Source organism: Heloderma suspectum, chromosome 1 (assembly GCF_057233095.1).
Source record: "Heloderma suspectum isolate Gila_16-S chromosome 1, 16-S_ref, whole genome shotgun sequence".
Lineage (NCBI taxonomy): Eukaryota > Metazoa > Chordata > Lepidosauria > Squamata > Helodermatidae > Heloderma > Heloderma suspectum.
The window spans coordinates 294,966,972-294,988,697 of NC_139458.1; the positions used below are offsets into that span (position 1 = coordinate 294,966,972).

Consider the following 21,726-nt stretch of genomic DNA (forward strand, 5'->3'; position numbering starts at 1 on the left):
AACTAACACATTGAAAAAACACCAGTACCAAAGGGCAAGATGCAACCAAGATACTGAATCCAGGTCTGTTTCAGAGGGAAGTTGTAGCACAGAAATGCTGCCTAGCCCCATCTTTGGTTACATGTATTAAAGATCCACTTCTCAAGAGGCTATATCACACAAAAATGGTAGTATTCAAAATTCTGAATCTCAGTTCTGCTGATAGCCAGAAAAAAAGTTCTTGCTGTCCATAACATAAATATAACTAGCTATATTTCTTCTGAAGATTACACTTCCAACCTAATAAGTTGCTGAATCTTGATGTATCATCCCAGATATTCTTTGTAAGTGGAATCCTAATATAACCAGGTTGCTACTGCAATGGCTTGCAGCCATATGTGAGATAATGCCCCATCTGTAGCAAATAATAATTTGTACATTTAAAAAAACCTGACTGTAATTCACCACAATTATTTCCAAAAGTGAATAGAAAAGGTATTGCATAATAGCTGTTCCCAGCTTTTTTTCTTGTATTAGAAATTATTATACGGAAATGCTATTTTGCTTAAAAATAGATATTCTTGTTGTGATCTGTCAGATAAAGGCCATTGGTTTCAACAAGTTAGGGTTGAAACAGTCAGCTCCTGCCAAGCTAAATATGAGCTAAACAAGAGGAGGCATTCCAATTAATAATGTAACAAATGTTATTTTTAAAAAATTGGATGTGGGGAATTTGACAGCTGGGCTGGCCACATGGTGGCACTGTTCACACAGCATCTAACATTTCCTTGTGTTGTAATTTAAGAAAAAAAAATACCTGTCCTTTAGGGGGGAAATATATACACATTCTAACTAGAATCTTGAAAACATCTGGCTGAAATTTTGGACGGAGTTTGATTTTCATTGCATGAAGCATTCGTCCTGCATTTTCTTTTCCTTTCCTTCTCTGCAGGCCAAATGACATAGGATGAAGGCTGTTCGTAATTTGCTGATTTATATATTTTCCACCTATCTACTGGTTATGTTTGGATTTAATGCTGCCCAAGACTTCTGGTGTTCAACGCTGGTAAAGGGGGTCATTTATGGATCATATTCTGTAAGCGAAATGTTTCCCAAAAACTTTACAAACTGCACTTGGACACTGGAAAACCCAGATCCAACCAAATATAGTATTTACCTGAAATTTTCCAAAAAGGACTTCACCTGCTCTAACTTTTCCCTGCTGGCTTATCAGTTTGATCATTTTTCCCATGAAAAAATTAAGGATCTCTTAAAGAATAATCATTCTATAATGCAACTATGTGATTCCAAGAATTCTTTTGTATTTCTGCAATATGACAAGAATTTCATTCAGATACGCCGGGTCTACCCCTTCAATTTCATAGGATTATACAAAAAGGAAGATGATCAGAAATCTTTCTTTGAATTTTTGGTCTTGAACAAGGTGAGCACAAGCCAGTTTGGTTGCCATGTATTATGCACTTGGCTGGAGAGCTGCTTGAAGTCTGAGAATGGGAGAACCGAGTCCTGTGGGATCATGTATACAAAATGCACCTGCCCTCAGCACTTGGGAGAATGGGGGGGAGATGACCATTCCCTGGTGTTGCTCAATAATGTAGTCCTGCCACTCAATGAGCAGACAGAAGGCTGCCTCACCCAGGAGCTGCAAACCACCCAGGTCTGCAATCTTACCAGGGAAGCCAAGCGACCACCGAAGGAAGGTAGGTGTTCTTCAGGAGGGCTCAGTTGTCCCACAGCCCTTTCTTGTTCTTGATTCCACTGATATATAAGTCTGAGTTGTACTCCACACCAGCTGCCTGCATGAAAGGATTTCTGAAGGTCTGTGAACACTCATCCTCTGGCTTCCTTCCAAGTGGGAGGATTAATTCTTTTTTTATTTAATCTGATATCAAAGCATTTCTAAATTTCCATTAAAGAGTTTCCTCATATTTTACTGAGGACTTCTGGTTTTATCCTCAGTCCTGCTTAGGATAATGCTAACAGGTTGGGAGCCAAGTTATTGTCTCTCTTCTTCTTATTGCAACCACCCAGCTACCATATGATTATTCACTATGATCCTTTTTCTTTGGCTTTGCAAGGAAGATATTTCCAAAGGCATGTGGGTAACCTGAACAAAGGTCCAAAGGTCCAGACTGGCCACAACCCTAGAGGCTGAGGAGTTGGGGAGTAATCTGGACTACATCCAAATCCATAGCTTAAATATTGCTGGTATAACAGGATGAAGATCCAAACTTTAGTAACCATCAGCATTAATGTTGGCAGGAAGAAAAAGGTTTTCAAATAAGGAACCTTGTGAAATCTGCTTTGAGGTATACTGGAGTTCAGGAAGCATTCATCATGGAACTTTGGTGATGATCTGTAAGTAGGGTCATTTGGTAACCCTAGGTCAGACTTTAGGAAGCACACACATGGGAGAAATTCAGCATGTTCTCTTTTAGTCTGTAGAGACTCACAAGGAGACCAGCTGCTGCTTATATTTACCCCCAGACAGGAAATGTTCCAGAAGAGGTGATGGTCTCAAAATGAAATAATGATATGGAGGCTGTGTTTTAATAACATTAGTTGCTGCTTTTTCCTTCTTTTTTTTAAGAAGCAGACACCTGGGTCACAGAAGATCTTTAGACTATCATCAAGACACTTCTAGGTGCCACTCATCTAAACTCATTTTAAAGATTCATTGAGTCACTTCTCTCTTTTCACATGCCTTTTAACCCTAGCTGCTGATGGAAAGGTACAAAGAGGAAGAAAAGGTAGATGTAGTAAAATATTAGGGAAACAAACACCAGGATCTGAAAGCTACATAGAGTGAAATGTTAAGGGTATAGAATAGAGGCACCTAAATGGAGAAATATTGTTGAGAGATATAATTATAGAAAATACTAAAATTTAAAATGATCCAGTGCATAGATTCTATGTCATATAGTTAACAGAACTCCACAAAAGAGAAGGCTAGGTCTTCTCCGCAAAGTTATGTTGGGTGGTTGGAACCAGTGTGTGAGTGTTTGTGTGTGTCTGAGACTGGGGAGAGAGAGTTTTCTCCTATATCCAGGCATTGCTCTCTGTGCTGAAGAAGGTTGCATTTTAATGCAGGAAATGTTTTCTCTCTCCCTGGTTTCTACATGGTCACAAAGCTCTCTGTCTATGGGGAGGCAGAGCCAAGCTCCCGGTCTTCCTAATAGAAGTTGCCTTTGTAAAGGAATGCAAAATTGACACGTTGTTCTGTGAGGATTTTCTTTAAGGGCAGCCAAGGCTGAGTGGTATGGGAGAAGAAAAGCTGATGCTGCTCAAACTGCTGCACTGCCAAAGATACTTTTAGGGTTGGGGGAAGGGGTAGAATAGCTCAGCTACATTCAGGCTAAAAAAGGGTGCATCTTAGTGGCCTCTGATGAGGGGGAAGAGAAGTGGGGAAGGGATGTATTTAGAGTACAATAATAAGGGAGCAGGACTTGTTTTGAATTCCAGCAGGTCAGTATTTTTCCATATATACTCTGCAGCTGGGGATGAAGACTACAAAGTGATTTTAAATTACTCAAATGCTTGTTTCTTGTAAAGATCCCATAGAAGCCCTTGTAACGGCAGGGAGGGTATTTAACATCATTTACAGCTAATTAATGTCCCTTAGAATAAGAAATTTCCCCCCAAATTGTGATGCTTGAAGCTGACTGTTAAGACAATTAAACCGCAGAAAGTGTCTGAGAGATGTGGGAACCCATTAGCATTTGAAGGCTGTAATTGTTTTTGGGAACAGTTGCAGGCTTTAACCCATTCCTGATGACAACAGGAAAACCACAATCTTCCTTCCACCCTCCCCACTCCCCAAAGGCCAGTTTTTACTTTTTATAGAAAGGTAACAGCTGGCAGGCCAGTTTGCTGTTTAACACAATTGGAGGTGGGTGGGTGGATTTACAGACAGCTTGTTGGTTGTGTTTGCGATGGATGCATTAAGATAGTCCTGGGATTGATGGAGAGTGTGACTAATGGGGCTGCTTGGATTCTTTGTTAGCTCATAATTGAAGTTAAATGGAAGTTACCACAAATACAGGTTTCAGGGGTTTTACTCTCATTGGGAAAAACATTGGAAAGAGGTGAGGTAGCATTTGGAATTCCACAGTGTTAGAGGAGGCTCCTGAGAGTAGATTATTACTTCCCAGCCTTCTTGCATTTTATATTTCAAAATTTTATAAAGTTACACCCGAGAGCTCTGACATCAGTCCTATTGTGTGTGCACCCATAATAATCAGTTAACTTGTCATATTTGGATATAAGGCAGAGGGAGATTCCTTCAAAGCAAAGCACATCTTTTAGAGGAAAGGATCATCTTAATGTTCGTATACCAGAATAAGACAGACCTAACTGTTCTTTGGAAAGTGTTCTAAGCTAGTCTGACAGCTAGCACACTTTTGGCAAATTTGGAGCTTATCACCCCCACAGAGCTTTAGATGGAGCAGTAATTCATTGAATATAGAGGCCATGCAGCAAAAGCACATAGTGTCATTTCTCAGCCGCTGTATTTGGGGAGCAATTAAATTTTAATTGCAAAAGAGATGCCATTCCTCTTGTATGTGCTTCTCTCAACATCCATTCCAGTTAAGCCATGGGATACTCAGGAAATGAAGACATGTGTGGGTGACAATTATGTTTGCCAAATACATGTTTCTACCTTCTTTTTTAACGTAGGTGGAAACTGTGACTCAGTGCTGATGGTAATGTACCTAGTAGAATAGAGAGGAAGAGTTGGTGAAAACTGGATTTTATTCCTGTGGTTTAAAACATGGAAGTCCTAGCCTGCAGAAAATGGATTTCACGTTCACTTTGAATTATATATAGTATTTGCACTGAATTCTATTTGTCATTAATAATAATCTCATGACATTAGCAAACTTTATACCCCATTAACATAAAAGCAAAGCTTCCATGTTCTTTTCCAGAACATAAAACATTATTTCTATCTTATTTACTGAAGGGAATAGGTTTCCTTTTTTATGGTTTTAGAACTTGAAGAAAAATACCTTTTCATTAATTGTGTGTTTTGTATATTTGAGTTTTATTAATAAAACTTCAATCTATTGAAATGTATTTTAGCAATCATCAAGTTCAGGTTTCAGTGAAAGGTGTTTCAATTTTTTAAAAAGTTTTTACAGGGATTTGAGAAATATACAATAGAAAATTTAATCATATTTCTATTGCGAGGTAGTACAAGGTTAAGCGCACTGGGTTAAGTCCAGCATCATGCTTCTGGATGTCCACAAGCACAAAAGGACTTCCTCCCTCTCTCTTCCCCCATGCAGCCCTCTGTGCTGCCCAGAAATCTGCTCTGGAGGTTTTTCCAACCTGCCAGAGCAGATTTTCAGGGTGTATGCGGGAGGGGGGGGAGTTGTCCCAGCCCTAGTTTCTCTGCTGAAAGTAGTTTGATCAGCAGAATGATACCACTGGAGCCATCCTACTATGTATATGCACATAATATATATGTGCACACTGCTCAGTAGGGGTGGACTTCCACTTGTGCAATGGGACACTTCCCTCCTTTCTTCCCCCTGACATCCCCTACCCAACTGCCCAAAATATGCTCTCAAGGGGCCCTCAACCCTCTGGAGCTGATTTTGAGAGTATGTGGGGTGGGGGGCTGTGTCCTCCCCATTCTGCTGATGGAAGCCATTCCATTAGTGGGAGGAGTTAATTGGATACCACCATAGGTCTCTGGTATATGGCTCAAAACATGAGTTTTACCCTACAAATCTTTTCACGTAAGAACATAGCTGAAAAGGTTTTAGGTTATTTTATTCCCCTCTGTATGGCATAAGATTCCAGATATTGATCCAACATGTTGAACAGACAAGCTAAACAGACACAGATGTCACACAAATCCCCTCACCCCACGTCCGGCTTGCCTGGCCGTGGGGGGGGGGATGTTGTGGGTGGGGGGGGAGGGCAGGACAAGATCAAAGGCCATTTGCCCTTGCTCCTGACGTCCAGGTGGGGTGGGGGCTGAGCTGGCTGATATTTAGGCCTCCCCGCCCCCTTTCCTCATTCATTCTGGCTCTTCTGGCTCCCTCCCTCCCACCCAATATGCAGTGTGGGTTGTACTGGTTGCCCTATTGGGGGCTGAGTAGGAATTTTGCTCTTAGCCAGATTGGCCGGGCTATGGGTTTTTTGCCAACTTCATACTGCTGGTGGGATAGGGAGTAATGTAGGCTAATTGGTATCATCCGATTGCTATTTTTATCCGGTCACATAACTGTACTGGCAGTTCCGGGTGGGAACTCCACTGGGGGAGAGTACAGGTAAGCATTCGTGGGCACCGTTTCAGGTGACTGGTAAGGCCCGAGGCTCTCAGCTCCAGGTTTTGTGGCCCCGAGTTGGGAGATAAGGCTTACCTTTGAGGCTGACCCTTCTCACCCACTCGAGTTCCATGGCTCGAGGGGTGGTAACAGGGGAAGGTCTCCCAGCCCAGAATTGGGTGGATCGATCTGCAGGGTGGCTACAGTAGACTCCATGCCTCAGACGACGAATGCCTCACTCTATACCTGTCATGATTACTTGTTTTCTATGTGCCCGCTGGTGCTTCCTTCGCAGATTGTAATATGTCAATAAATGTGGCCCCATTTTATCCCAACTCTATTTGTGTTGTCTCGTCATTTCTCCCCTATGCACCCGCAAGGAAACATGCTACTCTTTTTTTCTAGTGGTGATAACGAAATTGGTTGTGGTAGTCCAGTCTTCTCAGCTAGTAGAAATTACAGCTGAGGCCTCTTCACAGACTCAGTTGTTGCTTGAAGACCAATAATGTTCTTCGGGGATTTTGTAATAGTAGATAGGTTTTGCAAACGTCTAGAAACCTTTGGACTGTGATGACTACTCAGCAGAGACCCAAAGGAGGCCCTAGAGGACTCCATCGATATTAGATGTAGATTCCAAATTTGGTGGTAACTATACTACCATGGTATAAACAAATACTGTTTTGACTTTATTCCATAGAAGTTGTTCACTAGGATCAATATAAAATGAACTCTGTATTTTAATTGATACCCATTTAAATACATTTCCATTAATTTATCAGACACACAGAGAATGAACACTTGTTCAAATTAACCATAAGACTCTTTGTTGTTCAAATTAAGAGACCTGTCTAGTTCAAATGAGGAAACCTGAATGGTGACAAGCTGTATTATTTGCAATGTAACCATTGCATCTTCAGTGAATGCATCTAAGTTGGACTGCCTGATGATGGTAATGTTTGTCACATGCTCAACAATGCAGCATTGTAATCTGTTATATTTCACTATTTATATCAATATTATTTGATTAAGAATTAGAATTAAATTAGAATATACAGTCCAGCAAGCAAGATGGCTCCCAGAGGCTTTCTCCCATATTGCTATTCTATAGTGCATTGCATATTCCAAGACGTATCTAACAAACTTACATTTCTTTTAATGGTTTGGTACTTTGAAGTCATTGGGCATAAATATTGAGCTAATTGACCTCTGGCATAAATGGTGAGATAATTTCCCTCTTAAGGCTTGAGTAAGACAACACTATGATGAGAATTGAAACGAGCATAGTTAATCCTGTGCAAAAAACTGAACACTCTTACTACAATTTAAGGGGTGGCAACATAGGAAATAAGGTTAATTTACTACTGGTTTAATTTAAATTGATGTAATCATTCATTCAAATCATTGATGTAAGTTTCCTTTTTTTTTTTTTTTATAAGCCTGCTGGATATCTGCAAGCAGTTGTAAATTTTGCTGGCCCCTGAAATATGCCATGAAAGTTAGGCCAATAAAACTATTTTGGGTAAACTACCATTTCAATTCATTCAGCTCATATTCCTAAACATACTACATAGTTACAAAAACTAATGCCACTACACATGTGTTAGTCTAAGGTGCCACAAGTCTCTTTGTTGTTTATACTGCATATTGTAACTTAAAGCAACTGGATAGACTGAAGCATATTTGTGCTTCTCTGTGTGATGGTGTTCTCTGAGTAATATATTTGGAAAATTTGGGTTGGATCCAAAAGTGCCATTCTGAATGAAGTGTTTCTTCTATTCATGGAACAGCTGTTGCATGAGAAACTAAAACTAAATTCAAGAATTTTTTCCCCCTTGAGCAAGAGCTTCTGCAAGCTCAGGTGGAAGCATAAGAACAGCTACAGAACCTACCTATTAAAGCACTGCACAAATTCTATTGCTAACATTTACATAAAATATCAGTGGCTATTTATGTTAGTTCTTGGGGCCCAATCCCATATCTTGTGGTAAACTAAATTTCTTTATGCATTGCTCTGTCACTAAACAGTTCAGCTCCAGCTTGTCTGATCAAATTTATTCTAACTGGAAATAACAGTGTAAAATCGTAATAAAGCAATAAGCACTTGGTAAGAGTTTCAGGTGAAACTCAGGAAGCATAGGATGCAGCCTTTACACAGCTATGCCCTGATCCAGATTGGGGTTAGAAGAATTCTGTGGAAGAAGAATTCTGTGTGCATATCCCTGGACAAATGGAGAACTGTGAGCATAAAGCAGGTGTGTGCACATGTGATTCCCTACCCTGATCTTGAATTTTAAAAATGTGCATTAAATTATTTAAACTATAAGTCAAGTTGATACCCTGCTGATTGTCTGTTGGGGAATGGAGCAAGGAATGCTGGGTTCAATTGTCACTACTTCCTTTTCCCTTCTAAACATCTGATTGGTGGCAGCCCTAGCTGCTAGGTGAAACTACTGATGGCCAAGATAGGAGATGGTGGAGGTGGGATGCTTCAGCGAATACCCTGCAAATGTATGGTTGTTGAGTGTAGGTCACCTCTGTCGACATTTGCAACCTGCATCCAAACTAGGGCAACCCTTCACTCAGCAACTGTCTACCACTGACTGTGGCTCCCCTACTTCCACTACTGCTTCCTGGTGATGAAGGCCCCTCCCCTCTTTTTGTTGATCCTTGGGCACCACTGATTGGTGGGATTTCAGCTTTTTAAAAAAGGAGGAGGAAGAATGCACTCCTGGTGCATCTGGGCATACTCATGCAGATCAGAGGCAGAAGAGACAACAGTCTTAGGTGTGTTACTGCATTAACTGTAATATCTGACACATACAGTACCTGATGCACATTCACTGAATATATCTTGAATACCATCACAAGGTCAGAACAGAACTGTGGATATTGTAAGAAGGATTTTTTAAAGCAAAATTCTTGTACTGAGTCACGAATAAGGTCTAGTCCTATTCCATGTGTTTGATTTATTAAATAAAATCCGCTAATCCTCTCCAGCACTTCACTTCTACAGAGCAATCACTGGCATCTGGTGAAGTGGACTTTAGTTCACAAAAGCTTATGTCACAATAAATTTGCCAGGGCATCAACCAGTCTGTGCTTTGTGCATGGCATGGTATGTTTGCAGCTCTAGTGTAAGCACAGCTCTCCATGAGTAAGAGCAGGACTGCCATGGGGAGTGGGGTTGGGCAGTAGGGGAATCACACACATGGAGAAGTACATGCAGAACTTGTTGTTGCTATTGTTATCCTCATCATTATTTAGATTTCTTAGGTAACTTTTTCAAGAGGCTGAAGCCAACTTACAACAAAATTAACATATACAAAATTTAAAACAGCTAAAACAATTATCCACTAAAATACAGCTACCTCATAAAACAACTAAATATTAGTGACAACCATAAACAATTCAACTGATGCATTAAACAGCCCGTCATATGCCATCAAATGCCTGGGAATAGAGAAAAGTTTTAACCTGGTCCCAAAAAGATGATGCTTTTGGAACCAGGAAAGCCTCACTGGGGAGAGCATTCCGAAATTGGGGGCCAGCCCAGCATTGAAAAGGTTGTCCTTCTTGTCACCAGCCTCCCAACCTCCCTCGGAGGAGGCACCTGGAAGAGGGCCTGAGGTGTTCATTGTAGGGTATGGATAGGTTCATACTAAGAGAGGCACTGCATCAGATATTGCAGTCCTGAGCCATATAAGGCTTTAGAGAAGAAAGAGCCTAGATCATCCTTTTAGTCTTTGAGGTGCCTCAGGACTCTTTGTTTTTACCAGTGCCCACTAAAGGTATATTTGGATGTAACTAAAAAGTTGTATTCTCAGTAGTGTCCCTACACTGATGGAAGGCTCTTTGTTCCATCAGTGGAATGGGCAAAAGTTATATTTGACAATTCCCCCTTCCTCTGCAGCCCTCTGTATCCCCCAGCTGCTTGAGGGTTGGAGGACCCTTTGGAACAGCATTGGAGGCCTACAGGGAAGAGGGAGGGGAATCGTCAAAAATGCCCTCCCTCCCTATTCTGCTGACAGAAGCCTTGCTGGATCAAAGAACCCTCCATCAGTAGAGGGACACAATCGGGAGCAGATGTGTGTTTTTCTGTCTGTGTGGTGAGCATGGTTTTCTGTTGCCTTCACACTGGAAGCAACATGTACTTGCCTCTGAATGAGATACTTCTTTACTGTTTCATATTGCTCTTTCTCTAATGCTTATTAATGTAAACGTTTATTTGGTGCTTTAAAAAAGAGGCACCGTCATATGGTTATCTGCTTTCGATGACTACTAAAAATTATATGTTTACCCTGGCTTTTCCCAACAATTAACTTCACTAATGCCGTTTCTGCTTTGTAATATGTTGTTAACCACTTAGGGATTTTTAAAATGGGAAGAGGTATATAAATGTTCTAAAATCAATTAATTAAAATAAATAAATAAAATGACATCACAGCAGCAAGCCAATCAGCCAGCTTTTGTCACAACCTAGTAGAACAGGTTTCCTTGAGCTCAGTCCAGAAGAGAATGTTGTATGTCTGAACAAAACATGGTGAATGTTGCACAGCAGTCTGACAACGGAAGTTATACGTATCTGTACACAGCCTAATATAGCCAGTCCTCTGGAATTCATTGAAAGATCATTAAGGGCGCAATCCTATCCATGTTTAGACAGAAAAAAGTCCTACAACTTCCAGCATCTTGAGAGTTGTAGGAGTTTTTTCTGTCTAAACATGCATAGGATTGTGCCCTAAGGATTGTGCCATTTTTCTGTTCAGACAGAAAAAAAAGTCCTACAACTCACAGCATTCCCCAGCCAGATGGCAGGCTGGGGGATGCTGGGAGTTGTAGGACTTTTTTCTGTCTAAACATGCATAGGATTGTGCCCTAATTATTCTTCTCTAATAGGAGAACCAAAATAATAATTGCTGTAGATTTTAATTTGATGTTGCAACTAGGGCTGAACCAAATATTCTCCAGTTTCTCTTTTCACTGTACAAGTAGCAGTTCCAGAAAAGCTCGCAGCCCACTTTGAAAAATGTCCTACCTTTTATAGTGGTTGTTTGCACTCCCTGTGCTGTTTCAGCAACCTATTTCTGTTTCATCCCTCCCTTGGGTGATCCCAGCCAAGCACAGATCCTGGCCTGTAGCTGAAATCTGCACAACATTTGATGAGTTGATGTCTGCTCATGCAATAGGACTTTCCCCTCCTCTCCTCATTCCTGCAGCCCCCTGTGTCTCACAAAATCTGCTCTAGAGGGACCCCTCTGGGGCAGATATTGAGGGTGATTGGGGGGCTGCAGGGGAAAGGGAATCACTCCCTCCTTGTTTTACAGATGGAAGCAGTTCTGCTGGCAGAAGGGGTTAATTAGATACCACCTTATGTTTCCTCTCATCATTGTTTTCTAAGAGTGAAAATGCCCTTCTAAAGTCTTGGCAACCCTGCAGCTGCTTACTATTGTCCATGTTATTTCATTGATAGAACATTCAAAATTTGAGTGAACATTTCTTTATGCCGATTGCAGAAAATGCAGGTGATTTATGGAATAAGTTTAATCACTATTAATTCTGTATGATTTTACTAAGAACAGAAAAGAGAATGAATAGTCAGTTTAATTTAATGCTGCCATAAATATGAATATTTAGGGAGCATCTATTAAATTGATAAAGCATTATATGGAGAAATATTGCATATATTTACTAATATCTTGCCAGGAATGCAACATATGATTTTTTTTTATCAACTGAGAAGGGCTTGTCAGATTTAATAACAAGTTTGTACTCTATGTTAAGTATCTGTTGTACAGGGCATTGAAAACATGCATTGGATCATGAACCAAAAAGCCTGCATTACTAGAGGTGATAATTAGATCTTTAGCAAGACGTAATTCACTGTATTTCTGCATACTTGTTTGGTGGTATATCTTAGAATAAATTAGCTCCCTGCTCAAAAACATACTGGTTCCTTTTCCAGTACCTCTTTATCGGTCTGTCTATCTGGCTATCATCTAAGGATGCTTATAGGTCATCTATAGGACAGAATAGCCCTCTCAGAGTGACTTACAAAATTAATAAAACATCAATAATACACAACTAAAATCCAATTAACAACAGGGAGAGCAATCCTATGGTCACTAGACACTGGCTAGAGGGCCAGAGAATTTTTGAGTTTACTGCCTCCAAGCTTGTAGACAGCACTCTGAGCTCAGAACCAGCAAACCACGCTCCCCTCCCCTTTCCCCTCATAGCCTGCATGGGGACAACCACAGTGGCTGCCTCTCAGTGCTCATCAAACAGCATGCAGAGAGAAAAAGGGGGGCATTCCCAGGGGCAGGAAGGGGAGGAGACCATGGAAGCCCCTTTATGTTGCTCCCTATGGGGCCTTCAGGCCCATTCCCAGTCCCTCTCTGAAGCCCTGGCTAGACACACAAAATTGCACATCTAGCCAAGAATGAAGGGCGGGTGATGCGTGGAGGAGAGGATCCCCTCCATGCTCTGCCTGACCTGCATTGGATAGGTGCCAGCCTCTGAGTTCAGAGGCTGACATTATTTCGATTGGATTGCACCCTTAATAACTAACATAAGCCAAACAGTAGGACTAAAACCAACCAAATCACTAAAACAATTTCCATCATGCAGCCCATCAAAGCAGGTCCCTGAGAATACATTGCCTTTAGGGTTCTTCTGAAGGACTGCAAAGATGTGGTGTGTTCCACAGTAGTGTGGTGGCCAAATTCAAAAGTGCAGGGACCCTTCATGATAGTCATAGCCACACCCCCTCACAGCCATGCCCATTTCTAAATTATACAACTTTGTAAGATTATACAATGCAAATGAGCTTTCAGTCACTTTGTTTGGAGTATCTGGTCACCCTAATTCAGAATTATTAAAAGGTCCATTTGAAAAAAACACACACACAAAAGTCATGTCCAGCAACTTGCTAGAAAATATTATTTGTTAAATTGTAAAATCATAGAATAGCAGGGTTGGAAGGGGCCTATAAGACCATCGAATCCAACCTCATGCTCAGTGCAGGAATCCAAGTCAAAGCATCCCTGACAGATGGCTGTTCAGTTTCATCTTGAATACCTCCAGTGTGGACTAAAAAGGTTAGTGCTTCTTAATTCAAGAAACATAGCAGCAGCAGCAATAATAATAATGTCATAGTATATTTATTATTAATTATTATTATGAAGAGCCATTGCAACCAGGTGTGAAACAATGCCCCATTAAAATAAACGGAACTTAGTCCGTGGTAAGCCAAACTCTTTTAAGGCTGCAATCCTATACACAATTATTTGGGAGTAAATCCCATTGAACATAATGGTACTTACTTCTGAATAGACCAGTAGGATTGCCCTACAAGGCTACAGGCATAACTACACTCACTAGGGGAGTAAATTGAAGTCTGAATCAGCACACTGTCCGTAGCCAGGGATGTAGCCAAAACACACTCAAGTGGTGGGTTAGGAACAGACATTCACTGGAGTTATAACAAAGTTACATCTCAAGATAAGCTGGCTGAGGTCAGCATCACTTGCAGGAGGAATAAGGAAGAAAATAGGAAAGTAGAGGGAAGAGACAAGGAAAAGGCAGAAGAAGGACAAACTTGATGTGCAAAGAGCAGGTGAAAACTTTTCACTGCATGGTGCTAAAACAAGATCCCCTGCTAACATCTGCAAGTCAAGCCCACTAGAATCCCTCTCTCAGGCACAGCAAACCCCACATAAGGATGAGCAACAGACAATGGTGGCAACAGTACCACCACCCCCACCTGCTCCTGCTGTGGCCAGCACCAGCAGCCCCGATGGTGGTGGGGGGTGCTGCAGGATGATGAGGGCAGCACTGGGCATGCAGGCATGGAGTGGGGATGGGCAGCAGGGTGGGAAAAAGGTCAGGAAGCTGAGGGGCTGGCTGGGGATGGTTGAGTTGCAAGGCATGGCAGCTGCTCAGGGGGTGGAAGGCAGAGAAGCTGAGAGTTGAGGAAGAGAATAGGGGGCGCCAAGAGGGAGCCGCAGAGCTCCCTCAGGCTCCCTCTCTCACCCCCTTTGGCTGGCTCTGCATGGTAGGTGAGAGGCAGCCGCCAGTTGCTCACGCTCCCCTCCTCTGCTCCCTCCTCCTCCCACCACATCTGCCCTGTAGCAGCAGCAGACTGCAATCTGGCTGGGAGCTGGCTCCGATAAAAGTGCAGGAGTGAAGCACCGGTGTGACCCCAGAGCACTACACCCCTGGTGTTCCATAAGCATGCTGCCACCGCTGAAAAAGCGCTATCCCTTGCGCCACCAGTCTGATTGTTCTCAAAGGTAAGCAAGCAAGAAGGGCTGTGGCTGCGAATGACCTCAGTCAATGACTGCTCTGTCTTTGTCTTCTCACTGTAGCCTGAATATGCTAAGATCTAGCATGTTGGGCTAGTAGAGTTAACTGTAGAATATTCTAGGTGGGTGATTCCACCAGTGATTTACTCCAAGCTGGCTGCATGTTGAGGTCATTAGGGATACATGACATTTTGACTATCCAGCAGCCACCCCAGAGCTAATCAGGGAAAATCCAGATTTCCTGAGACTGCTTAAAGTCCTATTCATGTCCTTAAGTCAGGTTCGACTACGTGGGGGGGGGGGGCAGAAGGCCATTCCGCCACGGATTCTGCGGGGCCAGATTCTAAAGAATCCAGCCTCACTGGAATCCGTGGCAGAATTCTCCGCCATCCCTAACAGAGAACTCCCTCAGATGACATGGCACAGTTTAAAGTCCAGTTCCCGAAGTGTGGTTAAGCGCAGTCTCTATGTCGAGGCTCTGATTCTCCTTTGTTTGGTTTAATACAGATCCTGCGGGTTCAAATGGGGGCTGGTTTCTGTCTTCGTGTTTACTGCTCTCTTTCCCACAACAAACCCATTCATGTCTCCTCAGAAGTAGCTCTTCTTGTGGTCAATGAGGCTTGCCCTCTGAATGCCTACATCAGAACTTACAGAGATCCTCCTCAATTGACTTGACACAGTTTAAAGCCCAATTCCTTAAGTGTGGTAAAGCGTGATCTCAAGGCTCCGATTCTCTGTTGTTTGTTTTATTGCCTTAGGAAGTAACTACTTCACACCTTTGTTATAGAGATCCTGCAGGTTAAAATGTGGGCTGGTTTCCCATCTTTGTGTTTTCCTTTCCCAGCACAAGCATACATGTGCCTACTCGCAAGTAACTCCCATTGTGCTCAATGAGGCTTGCTCCTGAAATGTAGGTGCATCTGGACTTCCAGAGGAAAGGAGAAAGGGGGTAGGGGGGAAGCCTCTCTTATTGGTTAAGCAGCCCCTGCCAGTCAGATGATGTGCACTCCAACCCCCACCCCCACCAGGAAGTGTGTTCTGTGAAGCAATTTTTACTGGTGCGGAGAACCTGCTCATGGAGCCCTGCATGGACCAAAGCACAGCAAAGCTGATTAGTTTTTTTAAAAATCCAGTACTCCTCCATTCGCTTCTCCTTCTGTTGTCATGGAAACATGGCCTAGGTTGCAGCATTTTTAGGTATACTGGAGAAACCTGAAGCTGATTCCTTTGAGAGAATGCAAAACTGTTGCAATGACTAAACAAGAAGATGGTGGCTTCGTTTAGTTCCCAGTTCACATATACAGTTTTATAATATGCACATGGATCTGCCATTGAATTCCTAAGGCAATTGCACATATTGAATGACAGCACAGTAATCTATAAAAAGGTATTTCTTCATTTCTTTTGTATTGAGTTTTTGAATTACTTTTATATTCTCCCAAGTTATTTTTAATATCATCTAGAAATATCAGCATTGCAGTGCTCAGTTTTCAGTTTTAATTTGTACTAGAATGATCTGTTTAACATTTCAATATACAGAAAGTAATTTATTCAGAGAAGAGTTCTTTCTTCCAGGGGAATTAATTTTTATTAAGCTTATTCAGTCATGCTCCACGGGCTCTATCAAAGCATCCACATTCAAAGTTGTTGTGGCTCTTTAAATCTCAAACTGAAGTTTAGCTGTTCTTCTGTAAGTCTACATTAATTGCAATAAAATAAAGGTCACAGTAGTATTCTACTGGGCATTATTTGTATTTACTGTTAACAAGAAATATAAAACAAGGTGGAGAAAGCCATTAGACAAGTGGGAAAGTGGAAATTTACGTACTATGCATCAATGATTTATGAACATAGTAGCAATTACACTTTTTATACTTTCTTGTTTTTAACTAACAATTTTGATGATAAATGTAGCAGGGTATTACATTTCCCATCAAAATTGTTACTTAAATGGGTATGGCTACTGGATCAAGTTTTCCCTCCCCCCTCCCCTCATAGTCCCCTTTGGGGGATTGAAGGAACCTCTAGGGCAGAATCAGGGGTGAGGGCTACAGGAGGCAGGAGGAGAAGGGAAACTCCAGTTGTACAAGTAGACATCTGCTCACAAAGCACTAGTTTTAGCCTATAATATCCATACAGTGTGTAAGTACATTTTTAAATTTATTATTATGATAGTTGGTACAGAACTGCAACTTCTTATAAGCTAAAGGATTCAACCACCTTCTTCAGGATTTGCAATTTTGTATTGTTGAATCTGTGAGCAATTCCCTTAGGTATAAGTAGGAAGGTTCTGCACAGAGAAGCTATTTCATATAACAGTGGGACAGATCTGGACATCCATCTTTCATGCATGTAGGTTGGTACAGGAACCCATTGTAAGTGGGTAAGCTGGCCAACAGGTACTGATTGTGGGTGTGAGTCAGTGAGACTCAGGCTGCAATCCTGTGTATACACTTATCTGGGAGTAAGTCCCACTGAACTCAGTAAGGCTTATTCTTGAGTAAAAATATATAAGATTTCACTGTAAATGTACATTAACTTCATGAAACACATACAACACTGTCAATGCAATGCACATGACTCCTATAGACTTGAATGAAGATGTGCATTCCCATTCATCTTGATGCAGATGACATGTACCTCATGTATTCTGTGGGACCAATGCAAGTACAAGAACCGTTGCAAGACTCCTTTTTGCACTTCATTGCTTCAATTGGGGCTCATATCACAAGATATTAATTGGATAAGTAATGGATAATTTTCTGAATATAATTCATCTATGACCAGATCTCCTGTCTATTTACAGTTTAAGGCCCATGGTGCTTGTGGGGGGAATGATTAACCATTTCTCCCCTGCACTGTTTTCCCAGTGAAAACCCCAGTCCCACAAAGCTACGATTTGCTCCATTAGAGAAAGTGTAAGATGGATCACTCTCTTGTCTAGTTTGTCCCTACATGTGCAGGATATGCAAACTGTGAAATGGTTCAACAGGTTTACACTCAGTGGTGATAACTTGCAACAAGTAATACTGAAGGCAAAAAAGAAAGAAAAAGAAATAGAAAGTATACTATTTTAAATGGCCTTAAATCTTTAGAAAATCTAGAATTACGGTATTTCAATTTTTATTATTCTGTTTTCCTTTTTAAAACATTATTAATATTAAGATTGTACAGGAGAACTTCTTAGTGGATTGTGGCCTTGTTCAGTGTTGTCAGAATGGATGATTAAGGTTAACATACTAACCTAGAGGGTTGATTCCAGTGGTGTCATTCTGCTGACAAAACTGCTTCCACCAGCAGAACCAGGAGGGGGCAATTTCCCCTCCCCCTTGCAGCCTCCCACACATCCTCAAATCTGATCCAGAGGGTGAGGAAAGCAGCCTGGAGGGCTCCAGGGTGTGGAAGGAAGAGGGAGAAGGTCCTGTGGCACTGGCAGACATTTGCTAGTCTGATGTTGGATTTAACCCAATGTGTTTTGCTTTTGTGTAAGATGAGTATTAGAACTCTTAAGAGAGATTTTTTTTTAATCACATATGATATTCTAAATGCTTTTCTATTGAAACCGCCAACAGGAAAGAAATATATAAGGTCATCTGCCATGTGCAGAATTGAGAAAAAGTCATGCTACATGCTTGCCTCTTACTTGTGGTATCTCACCCAGGCTCTGCTATGCCTGCAATAGCTACTGGCATTGAGAGACATGATAAGAAATCACTGTTGAATCCTACCCTGGAAATTCAAAGGAGGGGAGGCAGCTGAACAAAAATATTCCAAATCAGTTAAAGCTTTCAGGAAAAAGATAAGACAGCAAAAAAGAAAAGAAAAGCACGTTTATATGCTAGCCCAAGGGGTTACGATAATAAAAAGGGCTTTTCATGTTACAGTTTGGAGGCAGGGAGGAAAGACCATGAGTGGGAAAGGGATGAATTAACTGTGATTTAAAAGAGGGCGACTAAGGAAGTGATTAGAGCAATGGAAATGAGAAAATATGGCATCTGGTGAGCTAAGGTATCAGCAGAATTGTTTATGGTTGTCACTGATGTTTTAGTTGTTTTATGGGATGGTGATATTTTAATGGATAATTGTTGTAGCTATTTTAAATTTTGTATGTTTTCATTCTATTGTAAGACACCTTGAGTTTTTGAGAAAAGCATCTAAGAAATCTAATAATTATAATAATAATTGAAAATGTCAGCTCCCCATATAAGAACTTTCCATTTAAAATGATGGGAATGTATCTAGAATCTTTTTTAATATGGGAAATAAGTATCAACTAAATTGTGCTTAGTGGCATGTAAAATGAAAGACATCTGTATTAGAAGGATGCCTCAATCTTACCTTATATCTCATTTTATGCATATTCATGAAAAAATAGACCACACTAATCTGGCAAATGCCTACTATATATATGAGATGGTCAAGTTCCTAGATGGTGGAATGGACTGTACCCATGATTGCCTAATCCTCTGCCCAGTGCCCACCCACCCAGTACCATAAAGAGTAGCAAATCAGAGTAACGTGTTTTAATTGCACGGCTCAGGGCCGGCCGTACTGATGATCCCGCATCAGGTGACAGAGTGGGAGGAGTGGCAAAATTTGCTCCTCCCCACCCCTACCAGGAAGGCCAGCTGCTGCTGGCCCACCACCTCTCACAGGTGGGTCTGGAGAGCCCTGCCAGCCACTCTCCCACTGTGGCATTTGCTGCAGCGAAAGAGCAGGTGGTGGGGCTCTCTGGAGAGCTGCCACCTGTCCTCCTATTGCATCCACACACACACATTTCCCCTTACCACAGCCACAGCAGGGCCCTGCAAGAGATCGGCTGAACTTGGCCAAGCTTGAGTGAACTGTCTTGGAATGTGGCTGACTCAAGCTCAGCCAAGAGAGCCCCACAACCAGGAAGGGGTGCAAGGCAGAAGTGGGAAGGAGTGTGAGGCGGCGCGTGTTCTCACTTCAGGTGGCAAGGTGACTTGGGCTGGGGCTCGTACTTCTTCACAATATAGCTTTCTTCGAAATATCACAGAACAGCAGATCATTCTTTACTCTTTACGTTTGATCCTTGGATATGTACAGAAATACTATTGCCCACAATTGGGAGTAAATAACTATGTACTATAAAAAGTATACCTAGTTACATACGTAAGTATTAAAAGTAAGTATATTTGAAGAATACTCCTTCCATCTGTTGCCTCTCTAATGATTCCCACCTTGTTTTCATTCTGGAGAATTTCCACTGGCAGGTAGAATATATTATATCTTCCCTTGAGCAGATGGCAGGCACTGATAAGTTTTTAAACAGAGTATTGTTTTTTAAGCCACAATGGGCCGCAGGACACGCTGGACATGATTTCAATATGCAACCCCGATCGGGTTGTGTCATGCACACCTGGCCATCAGGGCTTATGCAAGGGTTAAACAAGCCTCACATAACCCTTGGTTTGTTGTAGGGTTGTTTAACCCCCGCATAACCTCTGATAGCCGGGTTCGCATGACATGACAACGTCAGATCAGGGTTGCATATTGAAATTGTGCCCAGCATGTGCTGTGGCTTACTGTGGCTTAAATAACCTAAAGTGAGCTCCAGCATGTCATGAGAACCAGGCCAATATGTGTGTAAGTGCATATTTGATACATTTAAATTGTGTTGCAATATTCAGAAAAGTGTACAAAAACTGGTGTATAGCTAAATCTAATCCATACATTAGTCCATGAGGTGCGGATTAGGTCATTTTGAATAGGAATTTACAAAGTACAAACATCTCTAGTTCTAGGTTCAATCCCTGGCATCTCAAGGAATTCAGAACTAGGAATGGTCTCTGCATGGAGTTCTGCTGTGTAGAGGTCAGAATTATTATTTTTTTGGTATGATTTTGTATGGTATCACTCTGCAAATTCAAGTGACGAATTTAACTGCTGGCTTTCTGTTTCTTTTGTCCTAAAAGATCATCGAATCATAGGGTTGGAAGGGGCCTACAAGACCATGAGGTCCAACCCCCTGATACTTGGGTTGCAATCCTAACATGTTAGCCCAATTGAAGTCAGTGAGATTTACATCTAAGTATACATGCATAGGATTGGTTAATCAGTTTAGGAAAGTTGGCTACAATTTGGCATTTTTAATTGTTGACAAATATTTGAAAAGTGATGCTTACGGCTAGTATAATGAAAAAGAGCAACAAGCAGAACAGCATACAAATTAGAGCAAGACCATGGAGCTTAGTATTACAGTTTGAACTCTGAGGAAGAGGCACTATTCTCATTAATTTTTATTTTGTATAATAGTATTTTCATATAATAGGCATCCATTTGCCTTATGACTGCTGTTGCATTAAGCCAGAGGTGTCCAGCCTCTTTCAACCCAAGGGCTAATTTCAGAGAAGCTCTCAGGGACTGCATTCCAGCGGTGGGTGAGGCCAAAGGCAAAAAAGACAGGGCCACAATACCAGCTTATTTTAACTTGAAGCTCTTATTGCCAGTAACTAAGCCTTAGGAGAAGCGTTTAAATTTTTAATCCATTATTGATTCCAGAGCAAGAGATGCTGAGAGTGCAAAATTATATCATTTATTGGACCAACTAGTTCTTTAAGGACTAGTCCTAGGAACTGCTGTGCCATCATCTCTCTGCTTACTTTGGAATGGTAGGGACTGTGGGATGTCAACAACAGTAGGATGTCAATTACTGAATCCTCATTGGAGGAATATTATGCTGACCTTATTGGGAAATATCTCTGCACAATTTTCATTTTAAAAATTGTTGTGAAAGTGTTGCCATGCCAAGTTTTTCAAAGTAGAACATAGGACATTCATTCAGAGAACTATGTGAAAGCTTGAAACATTTTTAAACCATTAAGTGGTTCAGTAAAACACACGCACACACACCTCTGTCCTGTGCCTCAGTCTGTTCCTGTGGACCAACAAAGTTAACAAAACCTTGATCGCACAAATAAATTTGTGTACATTATAATTTATTCATTATTAAGTTTGTGTGCGTGTGCGTGTGTGTGTGTGCGCGCGCACATGTGTGTGTATATATATATCAGTAACATGTTTACTTAAAAGTAAGTAAGTAAGCAAGCTGAAAAGTAAGGAAGCTGAATATGAGCCAACAATGTGATGTAGCTGAAAAAAAGGCAAATGCTATTTTGGGC

The 21,726-nt window shown here is 41.4% G+C and overlaps 1 protein-coding gene across 2 annotated transcripts in view; it reads left to right on the forward strand.

The window, feature by feature from the left end:
• Window positions 1-946: 946 nt before the first annotated feature.
• ADGRB3 (adhesion G protein-coupled receptor B3) overlaps window positions 947-21,726 on the forward strand; it is a 703,006-nt gene continuing 682,226 nt past the window's right edge. The window contains exons 1-3 of one of the 2 annotated variants that reach the window (XM_084826875.1): window positions 947-1,704; window positions 14,124-14,130; window positions 17,959-17,999. In XM_084826875.1, the coding sequence (XP_084683001.1) occupies window positions 947-1,704; window positions 14,124-14,130; window positions 17,959-17,999 (806 nt within the window). The remainder of the gene's footprint in view (window positions 1,705-14,123; window positions 14,131-17,958; window positions 18,000-21,726) is intronic. The other variant, XM_084826876.1, reaches the window with a different exon arrangement.